Source organism: Uranotaenia lowii, chromosome 3 (assembly GCF_029784155.1).
Source record: "Uranotaenia lowii strain MFRU-FL chromosome 3, ASM2978415v1, whole genome shotgun sequence".
Lineage (NCBI taxonomy): Eukaryota > Metazoa > Arthropoda > Insecta > Diptera > Culicidae > Uranotaenia > Uranotaenia lowii.
Window position 1 is genome coordinate 305617758 of NC_073693.1, and position 12369 is coordinate 305630126.

General features: G+C 34.3%; 1 protein-coding gene across 1 annotated transcript in view; it reads right to left on the reverse strand.

Moving 5' to 3' along the window:
* Positions 1-218: 218 nt before the first annotated feature.
* LOC129753686 (uncharacterized protein DDB_G0283357-like) overlaps positions 219-12369 on the reverse strand; it is a 58568-nt gene continuing 46417 nt past the window's right edge. The window contains exon 5 of the mRNA XM_055749531.1: positions 219-541. Coding sequence (XP_055605506.1) covers positions 219-541 — 323 coding nt within the window. The remainder of the gene's footprint in view (positions 542-12369) is intronic.

The following is a 12369-nucleotide window of genomic DNA, read 5'->3' on the forward strand; positions in this document are numbered from 1 at the left end:
TCGTCGTAGTTAGGGAAATACTCACTCACCTGTTCGATGTCGTTACCTCCCACCCAGTTATAACCCGTATTTAAGGCTTTTCGGTGCACGCAATAAAGAACCAACAATCTTTAAGGGGCAATTAAAATTAATTATATTGAGCAAAATCAAGAAAACTTAAAAAAAAAAACAAATCTAATTTATTATAAAAAAAAAAAAAACCCTTTTTGACTCACTGCTTATCTCTGCTGCTGCTGCTGCTGCTGCTGCTGCTGGACACTTCGTTGCCCCGGGGATCGCTGCCGTGGTACCACGTGGGATCGCGTGAACTTGGCCCAGTTCTCCAACGATCGGTGATGTCGTTTGGCCCTCTGCCTGCCTCCAGCGTTATGGCGGAAGTTGCCTTGACCTCGTGTTGTTATCCGGTAACTGTTGGAGCTACCCAAGAACCGCAGTTCTCGATATTTTCCCGAGCCGTAGGTTGTCGTACGGCCGGGAATGTCCTGCCGTATGTTGACGGACGGCGTGTACTGAGCCGTATGGTTACGGACGGCTGTCCAATCTTCTTGGAGTCGCGGGCACTTAATTTTGGTTGCACCGTGCCTTTCGCTTAAAAAAACTGAGCACTCAAACAATAACCAAGGTCCCAAATCGGAATCGACACTTGGTTGGCGGAAACGGATGTTGGCGGGATAAAATGCGCGCACAACGATTGGACGACACTTCGGACGCGAACTCCAAGGTATCAAAGAGGCCGGCCAATCGGTGCTTAGGCCTTATATAAACTCCGCCTGAATTGGAGATCGGCAAAGCCGATGCATCTGATTGGGCCACGTCATCTGAGGCGATGTAGCCATCTCGCTCTTTTGTTGTGACATGTGTCAGTTTGATGTTTTAGCAGTTGAGTCATCCTGAACTGCTACACGGAAAAAAATCTGCTATTCTCCTAACTTTTATTTAAATGCCCAAAATCGTCAATTCGTAAATATGTCTCCAAAAAGTTAACTGGTATAATTCTATAAATAATTATGATGTTCCTGCGATATACCTTCATAAATGTTTGCTGGGATATGTGTGCGATAAATATACCAACCATCGAATTTTGAAACCCCAACGTGTGGTTTTCCTTGGGGTTGCATTTAAACAAACAGATCTTTAAAAAAAGTAAAAGCGGTTGCGTAGAAAATGGGCATTGCTGATTTCCCGGATATTCGAAGCAAAACTAGAGAAAAATCCAGCCGGCCCGGTTGCTGGAAAAAGTTCAAATTTTTTTGGTTATTTAAATCTTTGAATGTCATCGGAATAAATACCAATTTTTCATAGGAAATATTAAATACGGTTTGAACGCAGCTGATGAGCTTGATAATATTTCAAGAACTTCTCTTTCAATTTTTCTTTCTATGAGGATTTTCATCCTTTTTTTTTTTTTAATAAACTTGTCTGGATTTTGTTGAAAATTTGAAAATTTTCAAGTCAAGTATTCGGATTTAGCTAAGTCGTTATCATTTTAATTTATTCTGCTTGAAACAGAAACTTTTACGGATACAAGTATAACAAAAATCATGATCACGTAACTTGAACCTGATTCTAATCTGATCTGCAACAAAATTCCTGATTCCCGAAACTTGATCTGGATCTGACAGATATCAATCCTGATGCTTATTTGGATCCTTCCTGACCATGATCCTGATTCCGTTATCGATTTTGCTTCTGATTCTGGATCTGGATCCTGAATCCGATCTGTAACCTAACAGTAGATGCTGATCGTGATCTCAAACATGAACTTAGGTCCTTATACGGAACTTGATTCCGATCTAATCCTTATAGCGATTCTGATCCTGATTTTGATCATAATTCTGACCTGATCCTGATCTTGATATTGATCTGGAGATGATTTTCTCACTTGAAGCCCGCGTGGGAGCAGAATCATTTCAAAATTTATAAACATGGCGAACTTTCTATCATATCCGATTTAAACTGACGACGACATTTTATACGATCTTTTCACTATGCAGATGAAATTGCGATTCATATCGATTGAATTTATATGCTTTCAAGTTCTTTCGATTCACTTTTTATCTTTGATGAAAGTTAAAAAATGTTGAACCATCGACAGATTTCCGTTAATCATTATTTTTCAATCCGAAAAAGATGTACATACTTACTATTTTTTTGTTCTTTATCGCCATTAGATAGACGCTCTAACTTTTTTATCTCCATTAACTTTCGAAAAATGTTAAAAGTAAATTATCACCAGCCAAAAAAGACATCGAACAAGTTTCCAAAAATGACACCGGGTATGTTTTCTCCTGCCTCAGTCATCGCCAAAATTTTGTAGAGCAGCTCAATGAATTTCTAACAGCCATAAATTAAGCTATTCAAGCAAATTTTGATTTATTCCTAATCTTGGCGACGGCAACGCGGCACCTCCATTTTAGGTGAATGACATCTTGCTATCGAACACCTAAGCTGTTTCTCACAATTGCCCCATTTAATGGGTGCAAAAAAAATGTGACTCAAACCCCATTGCCGCGGCCACTATTACTTAGTTAGTAGTCAGTCGCAAACAAACCTGTCATTGGATCGCACAGCGCTACTTGAATTCCGTTTTGAGCTGGGTGTCTCAAAGCCCCACCAACCGGCAGCAGTGCCAAATTTGTGATGATGAATCACAACATGCATAGAACGCGAGAACCATGGGATCCGCGCCATATTCAACTGATCGTCCTCGGAACTCCTCGCAAGTAGTTGTCTGGTTGCAGTTCAGTCAGCCAGTGTCAGTGAGGTGATCAATGGTAGACACCATATTAGGGAAAATGGCCGATCGTTGCAGAATCCCAGAAAAAAAAACATCAACAACGACTGTATGTTTGTGTATTCTCAATCATCGCAGCAATCCTTGATCTGACTCGTCTATTTATGTTGTCTTTGGATGGTACCGATCGATGGCTGCGAGGATGAGCTTAAGATATGTTCTTCACATCGCCTACAGCTACCCTTTCGGAAGGTTTCATTTGCAATCAATTATTTTCTAACCAATTTGTTCGGTAAAGTTGAAACATGTGCGCGATCAACTCAGCCCAACTCACGCTGAGCTTCGTCACTATCAATGAAAACAGGTTTTGGGTGGCGGTGTGCCCGACAACTGCAGGTCTCGTGGTCTGCACTGTTCTGAATCCCCCGTTCATTAGGGTGGCTTAAAGTGGAGAAATTTCCAATGAAACGCTATTCAATGTACTAAGAAACTACATCGATCAGATGTCAAACCCAGATTCAGATTTGTACTTTAGATTCCAAGTGAAAACAAATCATCGCCTCAAACATTGTCTTCGAAAAAACTTTGTTTCCAAGCCACCCTGATGCGGTGGTTATGAATTCAAATCCGAATTCTGTGATGAGGGAAGGTTTGAGAAGCAGCGGCAGCAGTCAGATCAACAGCTCCTCGGGAAAACCGCGAGATCAACCAAACGACTGGAGGTGAGCCGGTTGTTGAGTTTGAAAGTTTAAGTCCAAATATGGATAAGTTTACGTTAAATTGAAATCTACAAACCAGACAGATAGGTACATATACGTACACAAACTGAATCGCGGGAGGGCTTTCCTGGCAGCTTGATGCATCCACATTTGGGAAGGGAGTTGTCTTATGAAATTTATGTTTACGAATTGGATTCTTTCAGAAAATGACCAATACCAATAGTTTTGTTAAGGATGAATTCTGTGCTACTACAAAAACTGCTATATAACTTTTTATTAGATACCATATACCAATGGACAAACTTCGACCCAAGTAACCTTAAGTCACACAGCTACTTAATCTTTCACGTTTTAAGTTCACATTTGGCTGAATAAAAAGTACTCGCGAAAAATAAGATTCGTTTTCCTTAAGTGCTTAATTTGGACTTTTTAACGAACAAAAAAGTCCAAACAAGTAGCATATAACATATTTGTGCGTTCTAAGTATCTTAAAAAGTCTGGATATCAATTCGGCCTATCGAGCTTCGTTACAAACTTCTTGAGAACTATTTGGTTCCATACGGAACTCTTCAGAAACTTTTTGATTCCGTGTGGAATTTCTTTCGAACTGTTTGGTTCCATGCGGGGCTTCTTTAGAACTTCAATGCGAATTAAGTTGTGTCAAAACTTCCAAATGGTTTGTTAACATTCGCTTAAAAGTTTTTTCGAAGTCAGTCTCAGTTTGTGTACAAAAATGAATTATTTACAAAAATAAAAAAAAAATTGGTTTGTTTTATTACCGTCGCCGGTGATTGGAAGAAAAATGGGATGAGGAAAGAACATTTTAACGTAAAAGTGTCCATGAAGCTGTGGGTTTTTTCCCCACCCATCTTGTTGGGACTGCAGTTAGTTCATTGTGTCCTTTGCCGTCGATAGTTTGAACAACTAAGAACATGATTGGAAGTATGTACCAAGAATCTAAAATATTATTGAAATAAAATTACCAAACCCAATGTTTGGATAAAAGATTGCTTTTATTATTACCTACCGCACGCAGAAAAAATCGTTAAATGCACATCGATTTGGTTGAATGTTTACTTTTTTTTTTTATTCAGCCTACTTTGAACAGGTCTAGGTGAAAATCTCTATTTCATCTAAAAGGTTTAGGAAGGTTTAGGTTCAATTTTTCAAGCATGCAAATTTTTCAAGTAAGTTTGAAATTCATTAAGAGAGAGAGTAGATCGAGTAATAAAAATGGCGTAAGATTTCAAAACTAAAAAAATTCGAACGCTCTTTATTTTGCCATTTTTTTTCGCAAAAAGTAAAAAAAATCTAAGTCTTGTATAAAAGCTTAATAGCCTTCTATTCAACTTCGGTTATAGATCTTGAAAGTATCGATAAGAACTTAAATTTTAAACTGAATAGAGCAGGTGTGAGCGACCTTTTGAAGCAACGGGCCACTTTTAATATGAAATTCTTTCGGCGGGCCGCATTAAAAATAAAATTTAGTTAATAATAATTGGCAGAATCATTTTTCCGGATCATTTTTCAATAATTTGAATGTTTTTAAAGATTTGAAATGCTAAGCGAAGATTCTTTTTTTACAAAAAGCAAACATCATTTGCTTCCATTTCTTTTATTAAAAAAAGCTCTACCCGCTCAGTTTAGCAACACGTTTCAAATTTTGGAGTTTTTTCTCTTTACTTCATCGCTCCGAAAAATTTTTGGGGCTGGCTAGTAAAACTGTCAAAATGAGCGTGGCGACGAACTTTTTAAAAACGAAAATTTTCGAAAGTCTTTCGAAGATTCGTAAAAAGATTTGAACTGTTTTCTGAAAAAAAAAACCGATGCGATGGTATTTTTTGTCATCACTTCCATTGAAAAGTTTCATGGAGCTTGACCATAGCGATTTTTTTCTGTGCTCATTTTCGAAAAAGTTTTCTCTACAATTTATTTAATATTTTTCGTAAAGCCTCCTTTTTCCTATCAACGGTTTTTTATAATTGGTTCCAAATTCATGAAAAATTCATAATTTCACAGATTTTAAACCAGATTTGTCAATGTTACAGTTTACATTTTTGGTTCTAGAATTTTTTTACAAATTTCATAAATTTTCTTAATTTAATTCAGTTACCTATGGTATGGGCTTTCTAAGGCTGAACTATGAAATTCTTGGCAATGTGGATTGCTTATTTTGAAGTAAAATGACTCAATTCAATCAATTTAATTTAATCAATGTTTGGCTTGATTTGCTAATGAAATTTCTGAAAATAGCATTACACCAGACAAAAAATTCTCATTTCCCGAGGTGCAAGGAATCTCAAAACGGATTTTTACTTATTTGGAGTTGCTGAGTCCAAATATCATTCTTTTTTTGTCAGCACTAGATTTCGAGATAACTTTAAAAACTAGGTTAAAAAATTAGTTAATTAATTTGCGTACTCTTTCGACAAAACTTTAAAATACAAATACTAATTTACTCAATGATCAACTTTCTGAGAGACCGCGAGTAACTTTGAATTCTGAGAAAAAAGTTATGGAAGTTTTCATTTTGTAATTTTTTTTTCAATCCTGCAAAAAAAGGAGAGTTGATGAAGTTTTATAGAAAAATTAAACTAAATCAAATCTTTGATATTTTTAAAACCGTAAGTCAAATCCTTTCGCAGTCTTCAACGAACTTCGGGATGAACAAGCCATAAAGACGCTTAAAATCCCTCGAGAAAAAAACTAAGCTGTTGAATGAATTAATATTTTAATATCCAATATTCAATGACCTTATTTAGTGATGTGAGAAGAAGTTTAATCATTTTTTTTTTTTTTTGAATTTCTATAAATTGTAATTATTTTATTTATTTACATAGTATTCCGTCTCATATTCGTTCTATAAATTGTAAGTAGAATTCAATTTTTGAAAGCATTATATCTTGGATACATGAATATCTGGGCAATATCTGAGTCCTTGATTGAATGAAGGGTAGTAAATTATTAAAAGTCAGCTTTTGATTTTTATGGAGGTTTATTGGTTTGTCATTTATGAAAGATCGATTATACTTAAAACTGATCAATTTAAAAACTATTAAAAGCTATTATCAAAAAATATCAAAACACAATCATTTTATCTTCTCCTGAAACATTTAGGATCGAAGTACCCTACTACTTATTGGAACGCACAACGTGCATCCACGTTATAAGTCGTAAAACTATTTTTGACGGTCGCCATTATGATGAAGAGAGTCAACAGAAAATTTAGCATCCAAGTGCTTTAAATTTTTATTCAATGTTTTCTAACTTGGTGAGTGTTTAGTTTTATTTTTTTTTGAACAGATAAATTATATTGAAACTGATAAGAATACTGAAAGCCAAACCGTTTCGTCCAGCAAATTTCGTGGAAAACTTTTGTAAAAAGTTGCTGACTCTAGAATCTCCCATCGGTCTTGGCTGTGTTGTGATGACGCCAATAAAATGACAACAAGCTCTCTCCCGCGCGCATCTTACACTACGTAAAACATACTGATATCGGAGTCGCGCGCCAGCACAAGTTCCATTCCATTTCATTTTATTGCTCGATCATTAAAATGGGTCAAATTGAAGCTCGATTACAAACCCTCCTGCGCGCCTGCACCAATCTTCAATCTTCAGAACATGGCTGTATGAGTCTGTTTCTCCTCACTTCGAATTGTTTCTGCCGTCAAACGATGACGATGTTCTTTGTCTCTTCGCGGCAGATGATGATTGTCATTTTCCATCAACTATTTCGCCCTGAGTCTTGATAAGGCATAACAAAAAAATTGTGTCTGTCGGTAAACAGCAATAATTGTTACGTTAAATTGACGGCTGCAGATGGATAGAGGCTGATCGAATCTCGATTTAAATATCCAGCAGATGGAGAGAAAGGTTTTCTTTTTGCTTTCAAATGTCACTGGCCTAATGATCGATGATGAATCGATTTGGCGAGACTTCCTTTGTGTCTCCGTGTCCCAAGATTTTAATCACAAACGTGAAATATTGACAACCGGAAAAAAAGGTTCCAACTATCAAGATGACGGCAAACGATCAAGTAAGTAGCTCAGTCACGTCTGATGGGTGGATTTCCCAAACTAAGTGCAACAACAGCATCATCAATTTGGCTCCGGTAATTAGTCAATTAATTAGTCGTGCCGACTCTGGTGCTGCCACCGATCTTAAAGTGGCTGAGCTGAATACTTTGTCTTATCTAATCAGGTGGATTCCAAAATGGGTGCATCATCCAAATAGAGTGAAGGCATGAAGGAATTTCATGCACCTTAATCGGCTAAAACTACTGTGTGTTGGTTACATTAACGAGACAGGTAGATTACAAATTGAGCACCGGTTAATTACTTAATCCCATTAATGATCTAATGCCATTTAATGCATACCAACACAAAACAGATATTTAAGGCATTTTAGAAGGTTGTACACTTTTTACAGTCTCAGGTTTAAGGGAAGGAAAATTTACAATGTCTCGCTCGACAACTTCATCAAAAAATATTTTTATTTTAATCAAGAATAAGCAACTTATTATTGTTCAACTAATAGTTTATAAACTCTAATTGGTATCAATCAAATTTATTTGTGATTTTTGAAATTTTTAATTTTCTTGTTTATTTTTTTTTTCAGAAGAACATTGTCCGAGTTTTTCTTTTTGAAACCGTTAGAATTTTAATAACTACAAAAATTGTCAGTTCAAAAAAAGAGCTGCATTCTTTTATACCAATGGTCATGAGATCGAATTTCGGTCATACGTTGTACTCTTATGCGTTCTCTTAAACATTGTTTCTTTGAAAAAAAAATACTAATAATTTAATTATTCCTTCTACAGCATAGATTAATGACTCTTGCTAGCACATTTCTGTAATAAAATAGTAGAAACAGAACTTGCAGGTGATTGCTTTCAATCTATAGATTCATACTATACAGCTCATTTTAAATGATTTATGCTCACGTAAGAACTTTTACTACACAGTAAATTTTTGCCTCGATTTCCAGCAAAAAAAATTGCTGAAAACGTCCAGCAATCCAAATTTTTGCTGAAAACTATCAAACATTCTCCGTCTTGCTGATTTTTCCAGCACGTGATCTGCATTGCTGAAAAACCACCAATCGATCTGTCAAACTTGAATTTTTTGTTGTTTTGTCATTTTTTTTTCGCTGCATATGAAGACTGTTTGTCGTTTCAACAATGACGGTGACGGAGTTGCAAGGTAAATTCTATTTGGCAAATTATTTTTCAATATAGACGATTGATATTGTTTTCCTCCACATTCCAGCGATGGAGCGATTAAACCAAGGCACTATGGGACAGCCCCATATTATGAGGCGGCAAAAAATATATTTTTGATTTTTATGAACTTTTTTAGAAATTAAATGGATTTTCAGAAAGGACAATAAAATTGGAACATTAACTCGTCAAATTGCAGTTTTGAAACAATACTTGTTTAAATAAACTTATTTCGGAAACGCGTGAATATTTTTGAGTTCTGTGTTTACAAAAAATATTTGAGAGATTAAAGCAAAACCACTCACGGTATTTTTGTTCATGATTATTCAGTTTTGTATGAGGAATTAGAGAGTATACGCCAAAAACTGCAGTATTAAAATTTTATAATTTTTGGGAAAAAAAGTAGTTTTAAAAAAATCTCAGTTATTTCTACAGATATTAAAATTCTATCGTAGCTTTTGGTCACAATCAATTACAATCATCTTCCTGCACGTTATGAACAATGTTTCCTTAATGATGTTTAACATAAAACATTCAATTTTCAAAAATGGTTAAAAATTACCCATTTTCTGTTTTGATTATAACTTTGTAGGATGCAGATATATGCAGCTATTTTTTCTTGCATTCGAATTATTAGATCCTTAGCCAGGGGCGGTCCTAGAGGCTCTTGGGGGGGTGATTTTCCAATTTTCAAAAATCAGTCAATATAAAGGAACGTTAATATCTGGTGAAAAAACTATCATTTGTGTGAGCGGAAGGAGAAGGGAGAGGTTACGGGGGGAGGAGGGGGGGGGGGGGCTATCCCTGTATTAAACAACCAGCGATTCTATAATAACCACTGCGAAAAAAATGTTGATATTTTTTTTTTATTTGTAGGTATATCTGGTATTTTAGAATTGTCACTTTAAGAGCTGTTTTAAAAATTTCTCTTTATAAATGAAATTTTTCCAATAAAAATGAGAGATGACACGTAGAAAAAAAATTCAAGTTATTTTAATTTTTTGCCTGAGCTTCTTAATATTAGCGACCTGATATTTTATAATTTATCGGAAGTATTTTGCTTTTCACCGATAAGCCCGATAAACAAATTAACAAACATAACTAACGGGCATTGAATTCTTCATTGGGGTATTTTAATGAATCGTGATTTGGAAATTTAGTATTATAATTTTCAAATTTGGAAACACAATATATAAAATCAAGACTTTAAATTTAAAATTAGTAGAAAAAAACGATTATCAAAATTAGTTTCTAAATTCTGGAACCGAATTTTATTTGATTTGCTCTTGAATTTAAAGTTTTCATTCAAAATTTTCAATTTTAATTGTATAACAACAAATAAATTACAAAGAAAAGTTATAAATCTTTGTTCACCTTCACATAATTTCCAATTTTTTAAACAATTTTGAATTATAAAGCAAATTATGAAATGAAGGGTTAATTCTGAATGTTAATATTCTTCTTTAACAGTCTCAATAATTTGCAATTGAAATAGCCAAGCTTTCAGATTAATAATATCAAACCTTAAGCTAAATTTTAAATTAAAATTTCAATATTATTGTGTAGATAAGCTGAAAGGAGTATCGGTGACATAATTGCTGTAGATCTTGAAATCCAGGAGTGTTGGTTAAAAATCACTAAAAGATCTTCTGACTGTTTTGCATGATAGAATGCCTTGTTGCCGAAAAAATAGTGGAATGATAAGAAGATACTTTTAACTACAAGGGAAAAATTAAAACCGTGGCAAACTGATTTTGAAAGCTTTTTGCGTCTCAAACTTGATTTTTTTGTCTGTTTTTTCCCTTCTAATTTTATGGCATCGAGTAATTTTAAAACTTAGCAGTTCAGAGTGAAATCGATCAATGATAATTGATGAAGAAACTAACCTGAACAACAAAAAATATGTTAAATCTTTACATTATCCTTTATTCATTCAACGATGCAGGTCAGACGGAAGAATGCTAAAAAGTAACAAATTCCCGGAAAAATACGAATTTGGTCTAGATAATCTTCGTATTTTACAAAATGCTTACTTCTATAATTTTTTCTCATGGTAAATTACTCACAGTCTTTATGAAAATTGATCATTAAGTTAATATCTTTTTTCTAATTTTTTTTGATATTTTACACTTTTGCTAAAAAGTGCACAAATTTCTCCAATGACCCTTGTATTTTCAAAATGTATACAGCAAAAAGGAGCTGAAAAAATAATTAAAATTTGCATTTAGAGCTCCTAAATAAGTTGAAATCAGTTTTCAAATTCTTTGCACTTCGGAAAATGTAAATTAAGTTTTCTTGTATTATAGTTTTGAATGCAGATTTTGAGTTCTAGAGATGAATTTGAATCTCTATCTCCAACATCAATTCCTGAAACAGCTGATATAAATACTTTTGTGTTGCTTTTTGGCACTTAAAAAATCATAGGAAACGCAAAAGTCATAAAACGTAATCTCTTTCTTCGATTTATTGTTGCTGAAATCTCTTGAGAAGATTTTTAAACTCTTACTATTAATATTTTATATTCGATTTCTGTTTGGCAGTACTTGTATTTTTGCATAGTCATCCATAATATGAATGTTTGATGTGATACATTTCAAACAGAAATATATAAAATCAAATCTAAAATTTGAATTTTTGTTTTTGAATTTCATAATATAGGTTATTAATTTTAAGTTTATAATTCATATTTGAATGGTGGATTAATTGAAGGTGAAAAATTCTCGCGAAAGAGAATCTTTACTGTGATTCAGAACCTGATTTCTTATTTTGCAATTGAAGGCAATAAATGTATGATGAAAGCAGAACAAATATTTCAAGTATTTCAGTGTTACAACCATTTTCACCTTTCTTTCACATTTTCAACAAACTTTTGTTGAGTAACTTATCAACAAAAGTTATTTGGTATAATTCAGTCCAGGGAATGCTAAGTTACAGCTGCTTGAGTTTGCTTGACCGACTTTTTTCAATATTGAGCCTTTTAAATGATAAATTAACTTTTTTGTTGAATAAACACCCCCACGGAGTGGAAAATTTTTAAATTTGGATGGTCCATCTACTAAGAAAAGTTCCAACTTTTTATAGAAATTAGAGCTTTTGCGGGTATTTTGTAACGGATTTTTGCCGCTTGAGGGGGTGATCACCCCGATCACCCCCCCCCCCCCCCCCATAGGACCGCGCCTGTCCTTAGCTATGTTTAAAAGACATACAAAGTTTGGGAAACGCTACACAGTAAACGGAAATCACCGAGTTCGGTAATTTTTTACCGAAATCCTAACATGTGTAAATCGTTAAACTGTTCGTTAATTTTTTCGTTAAAAAATAAACGAACATCGGTAAATAAAGAATCGATTTACCGATGTTCGTTTATTTTTTACCGAAAAAATTACCGAATAGTTTAACGATTTACACATGTTAGGATTTCGGCTTTTTTCTTAGAGACCAACATTTTTAATCCTTTGGAGTAAATCATAAAATTACTCATTTCTTACACTTTGTCAACCGTGTAAAAATGAAAAATATTTCAAAAGGAAGCTTAGAAAATAAGCTTTCTAACGATGTTTTGGGAATTGATGTAGCATTTCTTTTATAGGAGAAAAATTGATTTGAATATTATCGGATCCGAGGTATATTTTTCAAAATTTTCTAAGTAGTTCGGCTCAAGCGCTCGTTGCGAGCAGACGCGTTTTTCTAGAGCTCCG